The sequence below is a fragment of the Strigops habroptila genome, chromosome 6 (assembly GCF_004027225.2).
Source record: "Strigops habroptila isolate Jane chromosome 6, bStrHab1.2.pri, whole genome shotgun sequence".
NCBI classification, from domain to species: Eukaryota; Metazoa; Chordata; class Aves; order Psittaciformes; family Psittacidae; genus Strigops; species Strigops habroptila.
The window spans coordinates 27,122,116-27,145,698 of record NC_044282.2 but is presented as its reverse complement, the minus strand read 5'-3'; the positions used below and the strand labels follow the sequence as shown (position 1 = coordinate 27,145,698).

Sequence of the window (23,583 nt, the reverse complement as noted above, 5' to 3'; positions counted from 1 at the left end):
GCGGGGAGCGGCGGCCCGGCGGCGCGGAGCCGCTGGTCCTCCGTTCCGGTCTCCCTTCTTCCCTCCCTCCCCACAAGCCTTGCCTCGCCGCTCGGGGCGGTAAATAAACACGGTTTTAACGACAAAAGGCTATGCTGGCGGCGGCTTGACACCCAACAACGGGGCGGGAGAGCGGCGCGGGCCTGTCCCCGGTGCTGCCTCGCCCCCCGCTCCGTTCCCACAGGGGCTCGCCACTCCCGCGAGCATCAGCCATGTGTCTGCTCAAGTGCGATTAACACCGACTTGCCAAGCCCCGCTCCATACACCCCCCAGGGCCATTTGGAGCATGCACGTGCCCGCGCCCCGTGTTTACACAGCGGCGCCTTCGCGCGGGGCCTTTTCGTGGATGGCGCTAGCAAATGAGCAGGGAGAGGTGGGCTCCGCCGCCGGCTATAAAACCCTCCAGGCCCAGAGCGAACAGGGCTAGACGAGCAGCCGTGTACCGGCAGAAGATGGACGCCGGCCGCGGGACGGGGTGCGCCTGTGTCCGCCCGTCCCCGGCGGCACTGTCCCCGCAGGTGTACTCACCCCTTGCCACCTCCCCCCAGTGCGGGGCGCGGACTAGCTCAGCCCTAACGGTCCTGCCCTTGCCTCGCAGCTCAGCGCCCTTCTGGAGGCCATGGGTGGCCGCGCCGGGCGAGGCGGCAAGGTGGAGCGGTACCGACATCGGTTCTGCCGCGGTGAGTGGGGCGGGAGGGGTGGGTCAGATAGAAACGTCTATGGGGGCCGGGTGGGGCCCCCCGGGGCCTGGTGCCGTGCTGTGCCGGCGGCCTGATCTCTGCTCTCCTCTCCGCAGCCTCACAGCCCCTGCGGGCTGGCGCAACCCTCCCGAAAGCTGGCGCAGTACACGCACCCCGTCAGGTAAGTGGCTGTCCCGGGCTGCCCCTGGTTCCTGCGGGGCAGCACCGCCGTACGGCGCGGCCGGGAAGGAGGGAAGAGTTCCCTGCTCGGGAGTATGGTGCCGGGATGACCGAGCGACTCTCCCGCCCCTTTGTTCCCACACATGTATTTATGTAGAGATTGAAGTGCCTTCGGAGTGATTTAGCTATCTAAGTGCTTGTGAAGTGACAGGCCTTTAGGCGAATCAGTCAGCGCTTGTGGGTTTACCAGATCTTTAAGATGTAATGTCGGCATGCTGCCGTAGTGTGACTTAAGACATGTTGCCAGTTATGTGGCTGGTTTTAGGGTTTGTTTTGATGTGTGATGGCAGACTTGGCTGAAGCACCTTGCTACTCATTCCTGTGCCCAGAACTAAAACAAGGAGGTGGGGTAGTTTGCTGTGCAAACCTCTCGATGCAAGGAAGCAGGTGCAGGCATGGGAAAGAGTGGCAGGATGAGAGTATGGACTGGCAAAGCCAGCACTGATGAGGAAAATACTCATGTAATTACTGCTTTAATGAGGCAGGTAATGGTAATATCTGAACTGCCAGTTTGAAAAGGAAATAAAGCTACAGTTGAATCTGCAGGAGAGCCTGTATTCAGAAGTACCAGTAGGTGTTGCAAGGTGCTAAAAGTAATTGCACAGATAGTTCTTCCAGACAAGATGCGCCTTTTTCCCAGATCTAGGCTCTGATCCTTCAAATACTGATGCACAGACCTTGACTACGTTGTGACTGCTCTGGGGCTTGGGGATGAGTGAATGCTGCAGGGAACACAGGGAATAGAAACATGCTGTAAAGCAACTGTCAGTTGCTTTGTGCCACAAAGGAAGTGGCGTTCTGTTAACCAGTAGCCTAGAAAGCACTTTTTGTAATTGCTAGAAATTGCTGTTTCTTAATGTATTTCTATTACAAACAATCTGCAGTCAGCATTTTATTATGTAGCCGTGTGCTGGTATTTTAGCTCTTGGGACTTGTCTGTTTCTTCCAGCTATTTCCAAACTGTAAGCAAAAGAGGATGCCAGTTGAAAAGGAACTGGAACTGTGGAGTATATTAATTGCAATAAATTAGAGCACTAGCTGATAGCCCTTGCTAATCATGGTATTATCAGCAATTTTATATTAATTTCTGGATACAACTCAGACTAGATTAAAAAATCTAGACCCAGGGGGCATCTTCCATAAGGAGTCTGCTAGATCACAGAATGACTCCTCTTGGAAAGACAGGGATGAAATACCAAGGTCTGATCCCCCTAGACCTTTATCATTCCTTTCACTTTGAGATTTGTCTTGCACCATTGTAAACACCTGAGTTGTAGACCTTCAGTAACAGAGCTACTAATTTAATCCAAATATATTGGGGATCCAGTTTGACACCCATTATATTCCCTAGGAATAGTTCCAGTGAGAGCAGTACTGCTTGGATCAGATCCCCAGGTAATACTGTTAATGAGGCACTGGAGTGGGAAGTTTCAGATGCAGTGGATCTTGGGATTTACAGCAGTTTTGCTGCAAAACCAGCACTTTAAATGCATCTTTACCTCTTCAGACAAAAATACAGGATCTGGGGAATATTTTTTCTATTTAAATGTAGAAAGCAGTTTAGCATGTGAAGGAAAAACTCTGTAGGATGCTTGTCTTAACAGAATTTCACTGTTGGTTGTCTGTCAGCCTCTAAGTAGAATATGTAATAACAATAAGCAAACATACTGTATACTTGTTTCAGACTATTTTGGCCCAAATCAAGGTGCTATGATTACTTATATCAGGAAGCTGAAGCACTTCTGAAAAACTTTCCAGTTCAAGCTACAATTTCCTTTTATGAAGATTCGGATAGCGAAGATGATGAACTGGAACAAGATTCAAGAACAGCATCAGATTGCTGATTGTGGGAAAGGCCAACACAACTTCTAAGACTTAATTTAAACCTAATATAAAAATGTATTATAGTATTTTTAAAGATAATTTATTTGTATGTAAGTTATTCTTAATAAAACTGAAATGTAATTTTATCTGAGCCTTTTTCCTTTGTTCTATTCCTGTCCTGTTCTAGGCAGGGAAGGTATTAATTAATATTTTTATCTGAGGTCCTGTATTTTGTAGACATCAATTTTAGAAGCAAAGAATGGATGCCGTGCTTTAAAGGGCTCAAAGGTTACGTGACTTCCTCGAAGTTTGAAGACACAAAGAAAGCATTTTCATTGTGATTTAGTAGGCTCCATGTGGAAGCATGTCAATGAATCATTGGATTAAGTATTCTAATGTGCCTGCTGTTACAAAGGAGTTTCAAACATGGAAAAGAGAAATAGCTCTTTCCCAGATGGAGAGAAGGGTGCAACTGCTACGTTAGTTTTTGCTTTTAAAGAAGGGGTTGCTGTAAGTCACTTATGCTCTCATGTACATGAGCTGTATTGTTATAGAGAAATACAGTATGAAACTGTACTCGATCTCTGCTTTAGTTTGTAAAGTAGAGATCAAGAAATGAGAAGAACGCCTAATATTGTTTTGATTGAGTTTGGCTTTGATAATTGAAGCAAAGTTTGGTACCAATCAGTAGGCAGGCCAAAGCCCCTAATGGAACAAAGTACGAAAAAAGCCAACACTTAAATTCCACTGCCAGTGCATGTATTTGAAGCTGCCCTTGCCCGACTGCCCGTGTGTGTGTTGCTGCAGGCAGGGCTGGCTCGGCGCGCCAACAGCACCCCTGCAGAGCTTGCCCGGTCACATCGGGGGACCTGGACATTAAACCAACCTGAGTGTGAAGGAAGACGAACTCGCCAGAGGCGACAAGAAGGTGGACGCGCTACACAGCCCTCTCTGCTCACAAACGCCCGCGCTGCCCTGGAGGAACCCGCCGCCGCCCTGACCTGCGGTGGTGCCCCGCGGGCCCGAGGCGGGCAGCCGGGAACGTTCAGCCCCAGGCGACTTCGACCGAACACTCCCGAGCCCAACCGGTGCGACCGTCCCCCTCCCCCTGGGCTGCTTCCGCGGCTCAACCCCGCTCGGTCCCGGGCCCCGCCCGCCGGCGCGCCTGCGCCGTGCGCTGGAGCGCTCCGCCCGCCCCCCGGCCCTCCGGGGCGCAGGCCGCGGCCCGGCCGGCAGCATGCTGAATGTGCCGCCGCAGGCCTTTCCCGCGCCCAGCTCCCAGCAACGGGCGGCAGCAGGCGGCCGCGCTAAGGTAGGTGCAGCTCGGCCGCCGTCGCGGGGCTAGGGGTCAGTCGCAGCCGGCGCTGGGGCCTTCCCCGGCACCGCGGCGCAGGGCCCTGTGGCGCTGCTTATGCCCCGGCCGCGGGGCAGCCGGTGACCGCCGCTCGTGGTGGGGGGTGGAGGGCCCGGTGGGGCCAATGTTTTGCCCGGTTCGTTTCGGCCGGCTGCCTGGGCTGAGCTTCCCCCTCGGCGGAGCTGCTGGGGTTTGCCGGTCGGCTCCCGGGTGCGGCTGGGGCGGGGTTGCGGCTGGCCGCGTCCATCGAGAGGTCTCGTACTACAGCAACTGCTGTGGCAGGGCCCCTGGGCTCGGCTCTTTCGCCCAAAAAGACTTCTTCTCGTTTTCGAAGGCGGTGGTGATAACGCTTCCTGCTCTGCCTTCCCAAGCTGTTTCGAGGTCCTCCTGTGCGGAGATGGAGACTTTCAGCTTGAAACTATTGTGCACAGCTTACTCTGAAGACGTGTTGGGTCTTCATCTTTGGAGTGGTTTTGGGGGTGCTTGGTGTCTGCAGATGTGAGGTTTGGAAAGCAAACTCAGACTAAAGTAACATCAAGTGATGTGGGTCTATGTGCTCTTCAGTTTTCTCGCTTCTGGTTTTGCTGCAGTTTCATAAGACCATGATTCTCTAACCATGTTCCCTGCTCTTAAGAGTTTGGATCAGAGGGGTTCCCAGTCTATGGTGATGTTGAAAAGGAAGGTGCTAGACACTCTGAAGATCTTGCACTGTCAGTCAGGCAGACCCATGGCTATTACATCCCTGGTAAGCTGGAAGACTTTAGTCCCACCTTTCTCTGGGTGAGATTTCCAATTGCTGTAGGGCTTGCAGAAAGTCTTTATGAATGCTGTAAAGGTGAACTTTCCTACCTTGTCCTACCTGGCCATCATTTTCAAATCTCTCTTCCTTGTTGCTCATAGATTTCCAGGCCATATCTCAGATAATGCTGGTAAAAGCTTTTTACCACCACAGTAGGACTTGGTATCTGCAGTTTGCTTTGTGAAGAGTCATCTAAATGTTCATGTTCAATAATTCCTTTGTCTGGATTACCAGATGATAGGATGCTTCCTAAAGCAACCTTACTGCTGAGTAGGGCTCCCAAATATCAGTGAAGAATACAGGTTGTACTGTTTCTTGTTTTGTCTGAGTCCTCCTAGGGAGTTTAGAAGAGTGTTTTGAATGGCTCTTTCTTCCTTTATAGTTTAACAATGTTTGTATGTTTGTTATTTTTCAGGTACCTTTAAAGCCAGGAAGGAGTCTTATGGATTGGATTCGACTAACTAAAAGTGGGAAGGACATGACTGGTTTAAAAGGCAGGTTAATTGAAGTGACTGAAGATGAGCTTGCTAAGCACAACAAAAAGGAGGACTGCTGGATATGTATAAGAGGTTGGTTGCTGTGATGTTCCTTCTGTGGTTTTTGCCTATGTTTTCTCTTCTGTACTTAAAGAAGAAGGAGCAACAAAAAACAAGCCACACCCCAAAACAAACTATGCACCTTCTGTGTTTGGGCAAGGTGTAATCTTGACATAATTGGACAGACCTTCGATCAAGTTAGAGATTTTGTGTCACAAAGATTTTCTTGCTTTCAAGCCTTTCTTAAGAAGTCTTCCAAGTGGGCATATTTTATGCCTTTTTTATATCTGCATATGAAAATAATAAAGCACAAGATTTAAGGTAATGCCTCAAATAACCAGGGCTTAGCAAAAGTAAGGCATTGAAAATGCTGACACTCATCTGTTTATTATCCTTAACAGTTGACTATTTTTAGTGATTGGTTTTAGGCACCTAGAGACATAAAAATACTAAAAATGTTACTTAGACCTGTGGAATGGTCTCTGGGAAACAAGTGTGCAAGCCTGTATATTACTCCATAAAACTTAGTAAGGCACATGACACAGAGCAATCATAATCTCTGTCTAGCAAACAAAGATCTGTGGCAAATAAGCCATTCTATTTATGGTATTATTTTTATGAAATTTCAGCTCAAAAGTTTGAAGCAATAGCTATGGCTAGAAAAGTGTTTTCAGTGCTGCGAATTAAAATCCTAGTTGTCTTACAGAAAGGAGTAGAATGTTTCCTCTCCAGTTAATTTGTTTAGAGACTAAAATACATCAATATCACCTTATGTATGTTATAACCACACTTTTACAAAGGTAGATTAATAACATTTGAGTAGCTAATTTGACATTTCTCTAGGAGGAGTGGTTCATTTAGTTGTAACTTTGTTCTGGTAAGGAACAGCATTGGTATTTGATGTAATGTCATCTCTGAACTCCAGCAAAAGGAAGTTCAGTATTTCTGTGGGGTTGACTGTGGGTTTTTCTGGATGTTAAAAGGAATGAGAGAGTGAGGGTAAAATGTCATTCAGTACTGGCTTTTGAACAAAATAATAGGATTGTTAATGCTCTGTGTGCTGTTGCACATGCTAGCAAAACTATAGTTAAGGAGGAGAGCTTTTTTGCTGTGAAGGTCTGTTCATTTTTCTCACTCAAAAAAGGACATCTATTCCTGAAGACAGAATCACTGCTTAAAACTCTTCTGTTTTGGTTTTAATCTCTTATTCCCCCTTAACTGCATCTCTGAGGTTGGTTTTACAAGAACTCCATCATGCTGCTTTTGTATATGTCTTTAAATTTTTCCATCTCTGCCTGTTCTTTATTGACAGACTAATGAAGAAACCAGCATAACTGAGAATCCTGGTAGATTATCTGTAGACCCGATATATGGGCAGGTAGCAATATAACACCATTGTGGAAAAGCCAAATGAAGTTTTTGCATTGGTAGTTAGACTGTGTGTCTATTAGGACAGAAATTAATGAGAAGAATGTGAAGTAGAAGAAGAGCTAACTTTGTTCAAAATCCCAGTATGATGGTCATCAAAGAAAGCTGTCATGTAGGACACAAATTTATATATGTAAGTGGGATGTCAGGGGAGTTAAAGTGTGAAAGGTATATAAATGAGATTTCTTTTGCTTGTGCAAGTTTGATGGTAAATTGATTAACTGAGTAATATTCAGGAGGTCCTAACAATGTAGTTACATTTTAGTGTGTGCAGTAATCAGTGCTGCACACAAGATGGCGTAGTGACTACATCTATCAGAAGATAGGGTCAGTAAAACATGCAGAGATCCTTCCTTTGTTGTCTGGGATGGCTGTTCTTACCAACTAGGATTCTCCCAAGTATGTCTTCCCCAGGCCCAGTGCTGAATGCTTACCTCTCCTTCCGAAGTAATTAATGTACATTTCTTAATGTGTTAAAAGCTTCTTACGAAAGCACTGGCACGGTTCTACTTCTGGTAGCTTCCTGTTTTGATAATGTGTATGTCTTTAAATATTCTGCTAGGTAGGCCTGCAGTAGTCCTGTTAACAGCAACATGTCTGTAGTTAAATCTGTTTACAGCTGCATTCTCCAGGCGCTAATTACTCCGGTTGCATAGCAACAATAATTAGACTTCATGATTTCAGACCTGTGAAGAAGCATTGTTTTATCTTCCTGGAAATCCTAAGAATAATACTCATGTAGAAAGAATGCTGAGCTCTTTAACTGGGACAGATTTGGTACCAGAGTTATAAGCCTTTAATGAACATAGACTATCTTAAGGGGTTTTTTTTGTGTTGGTGAATCTGAAGAATGGAAGTTTTGTTGCTGATGGTAGCAGTTTGTCTTTATGGGGGACAATTCATTCCTGTAGGCATTTTATTCCATAGGTGGTGGCATATAGGGAAACAACTATGACAGTACTTCAGGAGTAACTTAATTGGAAGGCAGAGTGAAAACAGTTTTGTGCACTAACTGGCTCAATTTTATGTCTTTGTTTAAATCAGTCTCTGGTTCTTTTACCCCCTACCTAGGATATATTATGTTCAACTTCAAGGTTGAAGTCTCAGCCCTGCAGGTTTCTTCAGATGTTCACTGGCACAAAATGGCATGTCATTATAGGATTGGCATCTCCATGTAGGAACATCTATCTTGTGCTCTATACGACTATGTAACTTATGTTTTGTGAAGTAATGTTATTCCAATTATGTTTACTATTTGCCATTACACTGTTTAATATATACTAACTTTTCACTGGTTTTGGAGATGGGAATGGTTGTAGAGCTTGTGGCAGTGCTGCTCACATGTTTTTATATTCCATTTTCTTCAGGATTTGTATATAATGTCACACCATATATGGAATATCATCCCGGTGGTGAGGATGAACTAATGAAAGCAGCAGGAACTGATGGTACAGATCTCTTTGATCAGGTGAGAACTGGCAGAAAATAACACTTGGTCATTGAAAGGTATTTTGAAACAAATGCATGTTTTCTGATTATTTTTAGGACATCCCAGTGCAAATGGTGATTTTCACTTTTTCAGGTCTAAGAAAAGGCAGTGGGTTACTGTTCAGAATGGCACTTGTGTGCTGAAAGAAGTGTACCAGAAGACAGTCATCAAGATGTCCCTTTATATTGTTGAAATGCTGCTTCAGTTTGACCATTGTATTATTTTTTAGCAGAAATAACAATAAAGTTAGCAACAACTTGAGATACCACCTTCTTAACAAGTCACTACAACAACTGATTGCTGTTGTTTGAGAGGCATTTTCTTCTCAGAACTTTCATTTTTTGAAAAATGCTTGTAGTATTCTTTTGTCTATTAACTTGGCCCCTGTAGTATCAGGGAATAAAGTACTAAATAAAAATGCTGGGGCTGCTAGTAACTGATAGTGAAGAAATCATAAGGTAGCAGTTGGTCTCCTTCATGTACTATTTCTTTAAATGTTGTGAAAAGACTTGGAATACAAAGGGTCTGCAGAATGGGTGTGTTTTCTGTAAGGAATAGCTTGCAAACCTGGTGCTGTAAAAGATGATTCACTGAGTTGGTATTTTTTAGAATCAGATTCTTTGAGTCTCCTTGGCTCACAAGGTTTGTTTGAGAAACTGGGAAAGAGCAGAAAGGAAACCTCCTCTGTTTCTGAAAAGGAAATCTGTTACCTCTTTACAATTGGTGTATTACAGTATGTTATGTCCTTATTTGCAAAATATTTTTAACAATGAATGTCAATAAAGATGTGATGATGTTTTAGCTTTGTTAAGTTTATCTTTGGTTAATCCTGTCACAGATGCAGTGTTGGATTTGGGTGTAATTTTCTGTTTTCAAGAAATGTGGAGTTTCTCTCCTAGAAGTCCATCTAGTATCAAGTTGTGGCCTGGAATTCTGTAGCTGGGTCATTGGATTATACACTCCCAAACAGGAGTCTTGAGGTCAGGCACATATGGGGAAGCCCATCAAGTTGTTACTAAGTTCAGTTACATACTGGATACGTTTTTGATTTGGTTTCCCACCCCACCCCCCCAGTTTTTGTCATGGGAGTGGAAAGCAGGTCCTTAAAATATGCTATTCACGTTTTTTGTTTCTGGCTGATGTCTTTCCTGTTCTGGAGATGTTTCTCTTGTTATCCCCTCTGCTTTAGTATTCTGTGTCTGCTGGATACTGGTATTTTTCAAGGGTTTGGTAGGTTGCTAGTGTTTCTCAAATTTCTGGAAAAATTAAGCGTAATTCAAAATCCTTCATTTGTTTCTGTTATCTCTATGTGAGGAAACTATAGCTTGTGGATGGGATTTTTTCATTTCGTCTCCTTAGTTTGTCCAGTTCAAAGTTTTTATTTATTAAATCTCTAGATCCATTCAAATTTTTCATCCAGCACTTTGTTTCCTTTTCTCTTCTTGTGATGTTGTCCTGGATGCCTTATCAGAATTGTCTTTTCTGCCATCCATTTCCTTTGCAAGTTCTTCAGTTCTGGTCTGTAAAGCTACTGCTTTTTCTTCACTTTACTTGACTTTCTAAAATAGGTAATTTCCAAATAATTCAATGATAGTAAGACACAAACAAACAGAAGTACACCAGCCTGGCAGGAGGTGTTTGTGTGTCTAAACTACTGTTCATCATCTTTGTTTCCTTCATCCCTTTTCCCTTCCCTCTTCCTGTGCATCTAAACAAGACTAATTACCTTTGTGGTAAAGACAAGGTCTTTATTCTGTTAATTGCGTAGCATACATCATAAAAGTGCTCTTCTGAAATATTTTCTGTAGTTCAAGGTTATGATATTCAGATACTGCAAAGCCTAAAATGAGTAAGTTAAACTATCTACTTTTTTCACTTAATTACATGCTATCTGTAATAGAAGTAAAAATAAGTACTGAACAATGTAATAATGAGTGTCTTTTTAAAACAAACAAATACCCTGCTAAATTAATTATATCAGCCACTATGCAAAAATTAATTTTTCTGTTTCAGCGCATAGAACAGCACAGTAAGAATTACAAATTTTGTGAAAATGTATTTTGTTACTATAGGTTCATCGCTGGGTCAATTATGAATCGATGCTGAAGGAATGTCTTGTTGGGAGAATGGCTGTCAAGCCTATTGCTGCTCCAAAAGGTGAGGTTTTTAAGAATGCAGTAATCTCTATTATGCTGTATTTAAAAATTATCTGGAAATTATGAGGAATCCTAGCTCATCATATTTACAAGGAGAGTCTTTTCTGGCATAGACATGAAGGCTGTTGCAAATACTAAGTCTTTTTACAGCAGATACCTGAAGGTGAAGCTATTTTATGCATGAAGAGTTAAGTAATGGGCTGCTGTATTTTTTCTTTTGTTTTTAGTTGTCAGAAAACAGACGTGTGTGTTATATGCATATATATATAGAAATAATTCGTTGTGGTTTTTTTCCCCCAAATCCCTATTTCTCCTTCTGATCCCTGGGAACAAACTGTCATAGCTCTCTTATCTTGAAATAAAAGTCAGTATTTCCAGTCTGGTGATTTCGGCAGCAGACATGTTTCTGGCAAGTTGCATGTGTATTGAGGTATTTGAATATGCTTTATGAACAGTTATCCTTTCCAGAACACTTTATTTGGTTCTTTAGTTTGAATTTAGTTGGAGAAAATTTTGCTGATACAACAGACTCCTCTGAGCCAGGATGGCAAGAGATGTAGTATATTGTCTAAAATGCCTATGATGGTTTCCAGGGAGTTTAATCTTCAGTATTTGTTTGGTTTGTAGGCCACAGCAAAATTTCTTATAGGTAGGAAGCAGACTCCGTTACTGAATATTGACCCTTAGCAAAACTGCAGTGAAAACATGAAGGAATTAATGGTTGCAACTATTTTTCTCAAATTCAGTGGCATCTTTTAGTTCACAAATTTGGCATCTCTTGTAGCTCTTAAGCTTCTGACAAGGTGCATCACATACTTCCTTAGTGCTTATATCACATCACCTAACAGTTAGGTTGAGTTTGGTCTGTACATGAAGGGGAATAATATTTTACATCTCTGTGTTGCTAGGTAGCTAGTTCCAGTGTGGAGCTATTAGGGTAAATGCGCCAAAGTATGAAGAAACCTCAAAAACGTACCTGCTTCGTGGAGTTGCGGTGTTACAGATAAGGTACTGCTACTTTGTCAGCTCAGTTTAGAAATTTAAAAGTAAACGTGACTTCTGCAACTAGAAGGTATTCTTGAGACATGTCTTTGCTCCTGCCAGCTATGACAGTCTCTTTTCTTGTTTACTTTTTCGGCTTTCCTCTATAATAGGACTCTTCTGTCTATTTTGCTAGAGTAAAATTTGCAGGATAAAGGTTGCCAACTCCATAAAATCAGTGCTGTTGCTTGTGTCTCTGTTAGCCATTTCAGGCTTGAAAAAACTGTACTTTCATTAAGAATCAAACTGATTAGACTGGATTTGCTAAAATTCTTCACTGTAAAATTCTCCAAGTTTACTTTGAGGTCAAAACCATGATTGACTAACTTCACTGTCAGCCAGCAATAACTGTAGTCTTGCATCCTTCCAGAAGGACCATATTCAGCAAAGTTTGCATTTGAAAACAGAATAAAATACTAAGTAAGGTGCATGTTTTTGAATGTAGAATTAAATGGGCCCATAAGTATCAAGGAAAGACATGACTTCAAATTATGGAATACATTGCTTTTTTTTTGTGGCAGAAGCTGAGTGTTTGGCAGTAGGGCAAGCATTGGTACTTGCTGTTTGGTATAGTCTCAATACAGTGCAAGTAAGGCAGATGTGTGTTTGTTGAGGCATTACTGGAAGATTGTGGTTTAGCTTAGTTTTTCTTTCCTGTGTTTTGGTGTTTTTTTGAAAGATGGTACAATTATTTGCTCACCAAGCTGTTTAAGAAAGCTGAAGCTTGTCCTTGCATACTCTAGTTTGTTTTTTCTTCAAAAAGAAGCGTCTTCTGTAGGTAATGTTTTGTCAACTGGTATTTTGGGAATACTGCTTGACGGCATGTTAGTGGCTAATAGGAAATTCTGAATCGTCCCTTGTGTGGTGTTAGGGTGGATCTGTGCACTGAAACGTGCAGTGTTTATACTTCCTGAGAAGGCCAGTGCAGTAACTACAGCAGTACCCAGGCATGTAAGAGATGTTTTCAGTGTCTCCCTCAACAAACTTGTACAGTATTAAACTGCTTGCTTTCCCTTCAGAGTGCTCAGCTGTAAACATTAGTAAGGACATTAGCTTGTTGTCTAGTATCTTTTAATACTGCTAATGTTTCTCAGACACATTAGTACACGTCACTATGTTACTTCAGTGGTAACGTAACTTGAGAGTCGGAATGCATGCTGTAATATTGTTAATTCAGTGAGGTTAAGCTGAGAGCTATGGTGTCATCCAAGGAAGAGAGGTAGGGCTGTGTCTTGGAAGTGCCTCAAACTGTTCTTAAAATTGCAATGCCAATTTTAGTGCAGTGTGTTAAAATGTAGTGAAGTGAGAGTAGACTTCTGAACACAAAAAATTACCTTTCATCAGAAATGAGATTTTGTGAATGACTTGGCTGTCCTGGTAGAAAGCTTGAAGTGATGTACTGCAGAATACACAGGCATTTGGGTGAACTGTCCCATTCATCTTGGAGTGTTTTATTTTTACCTTATAGTAGCATAACATGAAAGCCTTTGATGAACACAATTCTTGGGCAGCTCTGAAATAATTTTGCAGTATTGTATGCTTGGTGTTTTGTTCCAGGAACCTTTCCTTCACTTCTCTCACAGTGGCATTATTCCTCTGACACTGGCTGCTGTGTTGCAGACCACTGGAAGAGATTCAGAAGAACAGGGGAGAAAAGTTCACATTTTGGTTTTCCTAAAAGGGCACAGGAAGAACGCACTGCTGTTTCTTCCATTTCCCCAAACCTGGCTCCCATAAAAGAGAATACAAAATTCACCTTTATGTTGGGACATTGAGATGTGCGATGTAGAAAAGGCAGAAAGGGGCCTGGGTGGATCCAGAGAGGACTTAGTTTCCCCACGGATTTGCTGTGAGCAGAAGGATATGTGGCTGAGAGGTGCAGTGTCTTTACACTCAAGTTGAGCACCTTATATATGAAGTGACACAATGTAATATTCACCTGCCTGGTCCTTATTTTATTTTGGTTTTGTTTCTGGTTTTTTTTTTTTTTTTGTTTGTTTTGGATTTTTTTTTTTTCTGTTTGCTTGTTTTTTTTTTTCCTGCTGGTGTTTGTTTGGAATAATTGCAGCATACTGTGGATTTAATGAAAAATTTAGATAATAACTTGTCAAATAAAATCATTTGACAGGAGGAGCTTATAAAAGCTTGGTTTCCAAGCATTGCGTTGGTCAGATTCAGTTTCAACTACGTGTTGTCACAATGCAAGTGTCATTGAAGGTCTGACAGATCTGATGAGCTTCTTAGCTGTGAAGTTTACAATTGCAAAAGATAATCTGTGATGTTTGTTCTGAAGTGCTGGAGTTCTTGCTTTTCCTACCTTTTTGTGCTGTGCAACTTCGGCATGTTTAACATGCTATTTGTTTAATTATACACAATCTTGGAATGCAACCAGTGCTGCATTTATTTGTAACTACTTGATATATATGAAGCATCCTGGTCAATCTGTTAATGTTTTGGAAGGTTTATTTGGAGATTCTTACTTGGTTTATTTCTTTAGCATGATGTGTGCAGGTACTGTGGTGCAACTTCTTACTGTGGTGCTCGTTTTTTCTTAATGTTTGTAGAGATTACTTCTGTGTGTGAAGAGAAGAAACAGCTTAATGGTAAGTATTCACCTGGAGTGAGACAGGGAGAGAATCTGAAACTTGGTTGAATATTACCAAATGAGCAGTGTTTGTCCAGGCTTCTGTCTGTTGTTATGTTTGATGTTGAGGCTTTAGTGATCTGTCGAAATTACAGAAGGCAAAATCCTAATCAGGTATTGTGAATTCAGTGTTTAAAAGTATTACAAGGCTGCACTAGAGTAGTATAGATAAGGGAGGTATGAGATGGATGAGCTTTCTGTTTGAGTCAGACAAGATAGGTCACAAATTACTGTGTGCTGTAGAAATCCTTCTCTGTGTATGAAAAGCTAAATGGCCATAGGGTTGAAGTAGCAGGGGCAAGGCAAAATAGTTTAGATTGGAAGGAACATCTGTAGCTCATTCTGTCTAGTCTCCTGCTCAAAGCTAGATGGTAGATGATATTGCTCATGAGCAATCTGACCCTCATGGGAAGAGGCGAGAAGACGAGGTGTGGTATTTTGGTTTTTCTCCCCTCCACCAATTTTCACTGCAACTTGTCTATTGCCTCTTGCCTCTCTCTTGAGAAGCATCTGGCTGTCTTCTCTATACTTCCTTCTCTCCCACCCCCTTCTCTTTAGGTAGTTGAAGACTGTAGTTGGATTTCCTCCCTAGCCTTTTCTTCTGCAGGCTGAACACCCATAGTTTCCTCGCCGTCCGTTCATATATGCTATGCTGCTTCAGCTGTCGACTGTTTTGGTGGCCTTTCTCTGGAGTTGATCTGGTATATCAATGTCTGTCCTGCACTGGGGAACCAAAATTGGACACAGTACTCCAGATGTGGTCTCACAAATGCTGAATAGAGAGGAAGAATTGCTTCCCTTCAGCTGATGACTCTGCTCTTGCCCAGGATAAAGTTCTTCATCACTGCAAAGATGCAGTTATCTGCACAAGTTTGTCTTGTCTACTAAGTTCCTGGAAGGTTTTCTGCGAAGCTCCTTTCTATCTAGTCAGGCCTCCTGCTTGTTTTGTTGCATCAGATTTATTTTTTTTTCCCCTGGTGCAAAATTTTGTGTTGCTTTTGAGCTTCATGGAACTTTTGTCAGCCTGTTTCTTCAGTCGGCCTGCATCCCTTTGGATGGCAGCCATAACGTGTTTCGACTGCTTCCTATGATTTGTCATTACTCACTTCCCTCCTTCCTTCCTTCCTTCCATGTGTGCCCTTCAGGTTCCTAATTATACTATCAAACACTATCGGCATTCCCTGTTCTTAGGGAATACCACCTGTAACTAGCCACCAGTTGGACTTCAGACTACTGATCATACCTTCTGTGACTGGCGGTCCTACTAATTTTCTGTCCAGATTGTAATCCACCTATGAAGCCCAGCTCTCTCCAATGTGGCTATGAAGATAATGTGAGAAACTCTTATCACTAGCCTTGCTTTCCCATGGGATTCTGCAAAGCAGTTCCCAGAACAAGGTGAAGTTTGCTCTCGTGAGGTCCAGAGCTGTAATTCTGGCGTTCATCCTTGTCACCTTAAACTCCTTCATTTCATGTCTGCTGTTAGCCTTTGACTTCACCACCAGCTTTTCTTTATTTGTGATCACCATGACCAGTAGAGCACTTTGCTTAATTGCTTTATTGATCACCTGAATCATAGAAATACTGTCTTTTTATTGCAGTGTGACTTCTTTTTTTCACATAACATCATGCAGCATTGCAGAATAATTCATAAATAACTTGGTTTGCCAGAAAGCTCTATTTTATTGTGACTGTTCACATATTTCTGTTGACCTGCAAAATCAAAAAAGGAGCGTGTATGACCATGAATTCCTCTTACACATGGAGGTCAATCTAAGCATATGATATATGCCATAGAATCAGAATGGTTTGGGTTGGAAGGAATCATCTAGTTCCAAACCCTCGCCATGGACAGGGTCACCTTCCACTAGACCAGGTTGCTTAAAGCCCCATCCAACCTGGCCTTGAACACTGCCAGGGATGGGACAGCCACAGCTTCTCTGGGCAACCTGTTCCAGTGTTTCACTATGCTCACAGTGAAGATTTTTTCCTAATATCTGATCTAAATCTACCCTCTTTCAGTTTAAGGCCATTTTCCTCTGTCCTATCGCTACATGCTCTTGTAAAAAGTCCCTCTCCAGCTGTCCTCAAGAAGGGCTTAGCCTTTGAGAAGGCTTTTTCATTAGGTGATTGGTTTTCTTTTGCAGTGATCTGACTGCTGTGCCATTTAGCTTCCTTGGCAGCAGGTACTTAGAAGTAATTAAGGATCAAAGAATAAGTAATTCCAGCGAGTGTTAACTGCTTTGGGTTAATTCCCCCATCTGGATGATCAAATAGTTTTGACAGATTGGATTAGACCTGAGTGGCTCTCTGTTTTTTATCTATTTCCCACATGGTGGAGCCATTCAATTACTGTGTTTAAGCTTATAGTCAAACTACAAAATTTACTGGCATTTAGAAGAAGATAATCTAGGTAACTGAGAATTCATACATTCATTATTTGATGATAGCCATTTCAGGTTTGCAAGGTTTACCTTTTAATTGCCTTGAAAGTAGAATTTACCAGCTGTTATCTGAGACCTCTGCCTAACCACTGTCCAGGAAAACTCCTGCTGTTCATGTGGTGTTACAAATCATACTATATTTCTGTCTGTGCAGCTTTCTCCATCGTGATTCTATATAAGGACTTTGTTTTAAAAGCAACTGCAATCCTTCATCAGTTTTATCTGTCATCTCTGCTCGAGTTTTCGCCAAATACGTTCAGTTTCTGTTGGGCCAGAGATTAGTACAGCTGATGTTTTCAAAGACTGACCAAGTGTTGCCTCCCACAAAGGCTTTTTCAGACTGTTTCATGTTGTTTAATTATTAAAGTGAGTAACTGAATTCTGTGAAAATTCCTAGAGAAGTGCAAAGCAGATTAAGGCTAATAGCTTCGCTTAACTGACTGATGTGAAATTGGACTTGTGAATTAGGTTAGACCAGATGTCCCAAGTTGGATTTGTTCATCTGAATTGAATACACAAATACTTCTGTTAAAGGAGATTCATTCCAATAACCTTTCTTCCATGCTTCATTATCACAAAGTGTGAAAGCACAAGCTGGTAACAGATGAAACTGAGACCAAGCTACATGTACTGGAAGGGTTGCATGCACAGGTTCTGCCATATATGGAACTCTTAATTTCTGAAGTAGAACTTCATGTTCTGAGAGCCTACTCTCCAAGAGAAAGTGCTGAATAAAAATAAAATTTACAAAAGTACATGGATACTTCTGGCTGCCTGTGGAAATGAAGCCACTAAATGTCGTGGAGGGATATTTAGAACATTCAGGTTCTAAACCCCAAAATATCTCTGATTCTGATTTCTATTAAGCAAGCATCACAGCAAATATTTTAATGACTCTCTGCTCACTCTAGGTATGCTTCCTGAGAAGAAAGTACTGAGTGGTGCTTCTAAAGATTTAACTCCAAGGTAAACTTTTGTCTTTCGTTGTCTGTAAACATTCTATTTAATAGCTCTGTGCAGTTCTTAGAAAATGCAGGCAACTTCTTCCATGGTTAGCTCTTGATGTTTCAGCTAAATCAGTGTATGTCATTAGCAGCCTATTCTAAGTACGAAAGCTGAGGTTCAGGTTTAAACAACTTGCCAAAGGTCACGTTGACCATATAGGCAGAGGATGATTCAAGGTTCTTTGCTTGCTCTGTTGGTTTCTAATGCTTGCACTGCCTCTCATCGTAAACAAATATATGGCTTATATTTGCAGGCTCTTCAGCCTTGCTTCTTGAGAAAGCTCTTACAAAATTATTCCAACTGGCCTGCTTACTTCTTTGACTTTAGTTGATCTGTCCATAAATGTATAAGTTGGCATGCCTTGGAAAAGTACTTGGTTTCAAGCCGAAGTGTATTAAGATATGATAGCTGTATTCAAGTTTTTACAATATGCAAAGCGAAGCAGGCACTAAAACCCCACTGTGATATGCCTACTGTTGTCACAGAGGTATTGTTTTGCTCCACAATGCCTTGAGTCACCAGGGTTCAGTTTCTCACTTTGCATAAAAATGTCCTGTGAATGTGTAATTTCTGGGCTAGCTACATGCAGTGATACAAAATACCGTGGCTTGTGAACACCTGGAATGTGGCTTATCTTCTGCAGTGATTCCCAAACCTTGCTGCCTTTCTTCCTCTATGTCTAGCATGTTCTGGTGTGTGACTGGAATGTGTGCAGCCTAGAATGTGCTGACTGTCAGGAGTGTCTACTGGAAGGGGCATCCTCCTTCTCTGCCTTTTTTTCAGGTCCAGGAGTCCAAACAGTAGATGGAAGTGGTTAGGATGTTGGGGAGGGGAGAAGATGGTAGTAATGTAGGTGCGAGGGGTTAACTTTGTTGTGGGGATGGAGTTGACTTTCACTGGCTGGGATTGCAACCCATATAAAAGTTAAGTGAGAACTGTAGATGTCTGTGGTGGAGACCCAGGCATGAGATTGTCAGATATATGGTCCCCATGAAAATGGGTAGAGAAAGGAATAGCTTTTCTGGGTGAGGTGGGTAAGTTACTTCTTGGCAAGTATAAGTTCATACAAACAATTATCATTTGAAGGCTTTCAGTTTCATACCTTTCCCTGGATTTATTGCGCGGTTTGGGCAGCTCGGGAACGTAGGAATGTACAATCTTGATTTGGGGAGTTGAAAAGAACTGTGGTTTTGTGGTATGTACATGCAATCTATAATTCTTGGAAGCCACCCTGGCTGTATAATACTATTGTCTGGAGTCGAGATTTTAATCATCATGTTAGTAAGGTTCCTATACTGCAAAGAGGATGCAGGTGCTTTTTAAGTAAAACTAACACCATAGAATTTTAGCTTCAGTGTGCTAACGGTCAAGATGCGTAATTAGACTGTTGTTATTTTAACAGTATTTTCAAAATCATTGGCTCTGGACTTATCTATTAAAAAAATAGTAAATAATGTATTTGGCTTGTAAATTCATTAAAGCTCTACTTGAAAACTGCTAGTTAAATATATTTTGGTATACCCAAAGAAAATATATATTCTTTTCTTTACTGCGTTCCTTGTTTTACAGTTATGACTGGTTCCAAACAGATAGTTTGATCACCATTGTCATATATACTAAGCAGAAGGTAAGTGTATTTTATGAAAGGGAGAATTACAAGATCCGTTTGTGATCCAGCTTGAATTGTGGGAGAACTTTATTAAAATGTTTTTTTCCTTGTCTATAAAAGGATATGAATGCAGAGTTGGTGATACTTGACCATGAGGACAAACGATTAAGGGGAGAGATAATCGTGGATGATTACTCATATCTTTTAGAAGTTGGTAGGTACTGTAGTTTTGCAGTTTGAAAGTACTACATTTTCATTCTGCTGTATTAAAACCTCTCATTAGACCATATGCTTTTTACAGATACCATTTGATAGTGTACTTTCATTAGAGATGATTAATTTAAGTACCTTGATGTAAAGGAATTGTGTTGTTTATCAACTCACATCTTCATTTGTTTAGTATGGACAGAATTTTTTACATGTGGAATAAAGAGTAATAAGAAATTGATGTAAAAGTTGTGTAGAACTTTTCTTCAGGTATGTTTTTGGTAGGTATTAAAATGCCCTTATTCAGGTGGAATGATGTAGATAAATGCAGATTGGTAGCTTTACATGAGTCATTGTTAAAAGTAATGGGAAAAATAATGCCTTTCTTAATGTTATGTGTTAGGCCTGCAGAAGTCACAAGTGAAATTTCAGGGTCAGATAAAGATACATAGAGTTCTAGGCCGATTAGTTCGCTCCTAGTCTTAAACTGTATATATATTTGACTACTAGAATGCAATTTTGGTTTTGCTTAACATGGAGTTTGTTTCTCTTTATTTCAGACTTGGACCATGCTGTTGAAGAAGACATGGCTGGTAAGTGCCATCTCTTGCAGCACTTGTGTATCTGTTCTAATACCAGAATGTGGAATTTCAATTTATTTTTCTGACTTGCCAGACACTTTACGGTTTTGCTTACCACCAGCTTCTGACGCAATCAAATCAAACCAAAACATTGAATTTTCCTTTAATTGTGGCATTTGGGCCTGTGAAAGTAATAAATTAGTGGTGCTTTGGTCCCTCTGAGTATAACTGCATGTTAAAATAATTAAAAGTTGGTTCTGTTGTGTATTTTTAAACTCTTCTTCGCTTAGACTGGGATTTTCTAGCATTTAATTACTCAAATGGCCTTGAAAACAAAGGTACTAGTAAATAGTGGTAGTTACCAATTTCAAGGAAATGAGGACTCTGAATTAATGAGCATTCTTTTTGACCTCACGGGCTGTGAAGCTTTTCACAATATATTTAGGAAATAAGATACATTAATTATGCATATTAAGTTAGTGCTTGTTGGTTTAAATGCACTGTAAAATGTTATAGAGAGATAGCTGGAAGTATATTTGATTTGATATTTTAATGTAACAGATTAATTCCATGTGTCTTGAGAAATGACTAATTCTTGTAAAATGAAATTATAAAGGAGGAGTAAAATATTTTTTGTACAAAGTGTAATTAAAAGTAACAGTGTGAAACCTTTTAATTTTTAGTAAATATTGCTGAAAAAGTTGGGAAAGTAGAGATTATCTTAAAGAAAAAGGATAACGTTCATTGGAAAATTCTGGGACAGCCCTTGGAGAGTCATAATACATTTATGAAACGTACGGACAGAGGTAAGCAGTTTCATGGCCACGTTACCAGCTGTTGTAAGACTTTTTTGAGCTTGTTAATCATGTTTGGTGTCTCCCAGGATTTTCTTGTTCTGTAGTCACACCTGCATTTCAAGAATGTTGTCTGGTCTCATTGAAAAGATGCTCAGGAATTCTCCTTGAAAGGGTTCAGCTTAGAGGTGTTTTTTTTGCTTTGCTTTGGTTTGCTGGCTTGTTTTGTCCTTCAATGGAATGGGAGGTCTTCCAGGCTTGCAGAAAGACTGGAAGAACCTAATAGAGGAAGTTGAAGACTGCTTGAGCATTGTTGTGTCTCGTGGCTACTTGTGTGCCTAATATCCTTTCCATATGAAAACCTCCGTAGACCCTGAGGAGATAGTGCGTGGACTTGGGTCAATCATGCGTAACTGTAGTGAAAGAACAAAGAACTCCACTTCCAGCTTTACTCCATCTATAGTAACATTGTTCCAGCACACTGAATCTTTGTAACTTGAGATGCGATTATTTAAGGACTTAAGGCCATGTGTAAGTATCAAAGCCAGCCCTGAATAAGCTGGTGTGTCTGCAAGAAGCAGTAGTTGTATGAATTCATTTGTGGTAACAGAATAGTATGAACTTGGTGCAGCACTGAAATATGTTACCCTGATCAATGTGCTGGGTTTTTTGTAGTTATATTTGAAATTTCTGCACACTTACATAACATGAGGAGCATGCTTGTATTACTGCAGCTGTCCAGTTTCTCAAAAACCCCCTGGACCTTCTGTCTGACATTGCTCAAAAATTGACTTATTATGTGTGAAAGCAAAGCTGTACACTTTTAAGAGCTAATTAAATGTTGATCACCATGTTGTACACCTCTTACTGGCTCTCAGTTGTGCTACTTAGGCCTTTAAACTTGAGAGATTACCCTGGTACAAAACCAAAGACCAACTGCATAAAAGCATCTCTCTTTAACTCCCTTTAGCTTATGTAGAATGTAGTTTTCCTTATGACAGTTTTAGAAACTGTTACGTCATCCACTTTAATATCATATTTTTCAATATAATTCTCTGTATTTAAGGGGATACAGCCTGGAATAATATGTTGTCCACTGTCCATTGCTCATTTTCTCCCTCCTTGCCACTTTTCATGATTATGAAATACAAAACGAGAAAATAAGAAAGAACAAGAGATGTAGAATATAGTGGCTTTATGGATCCTTTGGAAATGAAGAAGGCAAGGATGATTTGGTGCAGTTATCAAAAATCCAGATTGAGCATTAATAACCAGTGCTTCCTAGGTGATTGTTCTGCCTTTTTTTTTTTCCTAAGAAGTCAGTTGCCAAAATAGCATTCGTCCTGTTATGCAGAGAAATGTTAGAGGTGTTGGATGACTTTATTATGTATCACTGATGAGTTCAGATCAGTTTAAATTGAATCTCCAGAAAACTTAAGTTAAAGGGCTTGCTGAGCCTAAGTGTCTTCAGTTCCCTGATTACAAAGGTGACAAATCTAGCAAATATTGATATCTATGGCTTTTAATCCTTACTCCACAAACTTATATTCTGCAGGGTTTTTTAGAATCATAGAATCATAGAATAGTTAGGGTTGGAAAGGACCTTAAGATCATCTAGTTCCAACCCCCCTGCCATGGGCAGGGACACCTCACACTAAACCATGTGGCCCAAGGCTCTGTCCAACCTGGCCTTGAACACCGCCCGGGATGGAGCATTCACAACTTCCTTGGGCAACCCATTCCAGTGCCTCACCACCCTCACTGTAAAGAACTTCTTCCTTATATCTAATCTAAACTTCCCCTCTTTAAGTTTGAAGCCATTACCCCTTGTCCTACCACTACAGTCCCTAAGGAAGAGTCCCTCCTCAGCATCCTTGTAGACCCCCTTCAGATACTGGAAGGCTGCTGTGAGGTCTCCATGCAGCCTTCTCTTCTCTAGGCTGAATTTAATTTTAAAACTCCAATTTTAAAATGGAACATGCCAGAAGGTTTATAGAGGACGAGTGTTCAGGCCTAGATGTCTGTCCTTTATTCCAACACTGTGCTTTCAACTCAGCCATAAAATCTACATGTTGGAAGCTTCTGTTCACTCAGTTTAGTCTAAAGTAGCCACTTTCTGTTTCTGCTTAGAATTGTGCTCCCTTTTACTCCAAATTGCAAAATTCTTAATTTTGCTTCCACTTCTGTGGGAGCAAAATAATGTTATGGGTGAAGAAACTCACACCTTGCACAGCGTGAGTACAGAAATAACAATTAACAACTCTAGATAATTTCCTTGTCTTTATTGGGTGTGCATTTGGTTTTGTATGCAAAACTGCTTTTTCTGAAGCAAAATTACTTTATGCTGGAAATAATATAATCAGGACTTCCAGCCTGGTAATTTTATCATGGCTGGAAAAAGCAGGTAGGAACAGCTGGCATAAGATATATTGGGATTTGAGTGTGAGCAGCAGAAGCAGTACCAGTGTTGAAGTAGTTCCTTGTGAGAGCTGCTTTGCTTCCAAGACCTAAACTGGCTAGTTAAAGCTAATAAAATAGCTTATTATCTGGTATTCCTATGCAGCACTCATATAAGGTAGCATAGATGTCTTGCCTTAAATATTCTGTTCTTTTTTTCACTTGGATTTGTATATCTTCCACTGCTTACTCTCAGCATTACCTTTTCTTTCTGATGAATGTGAGAGTCTTGTTTTAAGACACTATAACTGATAAT

General features: G+C 41.1%; 2 protein-coding genes across 4 annotated transcripts in view; both read left to right on the top strand.

Moving 5' to 3' along the window:
• Nucleotides 1–221: 221 nt before the first annotated feature.
• RIPPLY2 (ripply transcriptional repressor 2) lies at nucleotides 222–2,929 on the top strand. Its single transcript, XM_030489701.1, has 3 exons — nucleotides 222–719; nucleotides 836–900; nucleotides 2,644–2,929. The coding sequence occupies exons 1-3, from the start codon at nucleotides 399–401 to the stop codon at nucleotides 2,801–2,803; spliced, it is 546 nt and encodes a 181-aa protein (XP_030345561.1). The 5' UTR covers nucleotides 222–398; the 3' UTR covers nucleotides 2,804–2,929.
• A 1,009-nt stretch (nucleotides 2,930–3,938) lies between these two features.
• Nucleotides 3,939–23,583, top strand: part of LOC115609443 (cytochrome b5 reductase 4) — a 49,056-nt gene continuing 29,411 nt past the window's right edge. The window contains exons 1-11 of one of the 3 annotated variants that reach the window (XM_030489698.1): nucleotides 3,960–4,095; nucleotides 4,772–4,882; nucleotides 5,352–5,505; nucleotides 8,268–8,368; nucleotides 10,462–10,546; nucleotides 14,151–14,189; nucleotides 17,586–17,640; nucleotides 19,249–19,306; nucleotides 19,409–19,502; nucleotides 20,056–20,088; nucleotides 20,760–20,882. In XM_030489698.1, the coding sequence (XP_030345558.1) occupies nucleotides 4,021–4,095; nucleotides 4,772–4,882; nucleotides 5,352–5,505; nucleotides 8,268–8,368; nucleotides 10,462–10,546; nucleotides 14,151–14,189; nucleotides 17,586–17,640; nucleotides 19,249–19,306; nucleotides 19,409–19,502; nucleotides 20,056–20,088; nucleotides 20,760–20,882 (928 nt within the window). In that variant the 5' untranslated portion in view covers nucleotides 3,960–4,020. Of the gene's footprint in view, nucleotides 4,096–4,771; nucleotides 4,883–5,351; nucleotides 5,506–8,267; nucleotides 8,369–10,461; nucleotides 10,547–14,150; nucleotides 14,190–17,585; nucleotides 17,641–19,248; nucleotides 19,307–19,408; nucleotides 19,503–20,055; nucleotides 20,089–20,759; nucleotides 20,883–23,583 lie in introns of all 3 variants that reach the window. The other 2 variants (XM_030489700.1, XM_030489699.1) reach the window with 2 other exon arrangements.

Bases quoted from the DNA above. Each gene is read 5' to 3' on its own strand.
- RIPPLY2 (XM_030489701.1), top strand. From the start codon at position 399: ATGAGCAGGGAGAGGTGGGCTCCGCCGCCGGCTATAAAACCCTCCAGG. The intron at 720-835 runs GTGAGTGGGGCG...TCCTCTCCGCAG, and splicing joins CCGACATCGGTTCTGCCGCG to CCTCACAGCCCCTGCGGGCT. The intron at 901-2,643 runs GTAAGTGGCTGT...TACTTGTTTCAG, and splicing joins CAGTACACGCACCCCGTCAG to ACTATTTTGGCCCAAATCAA.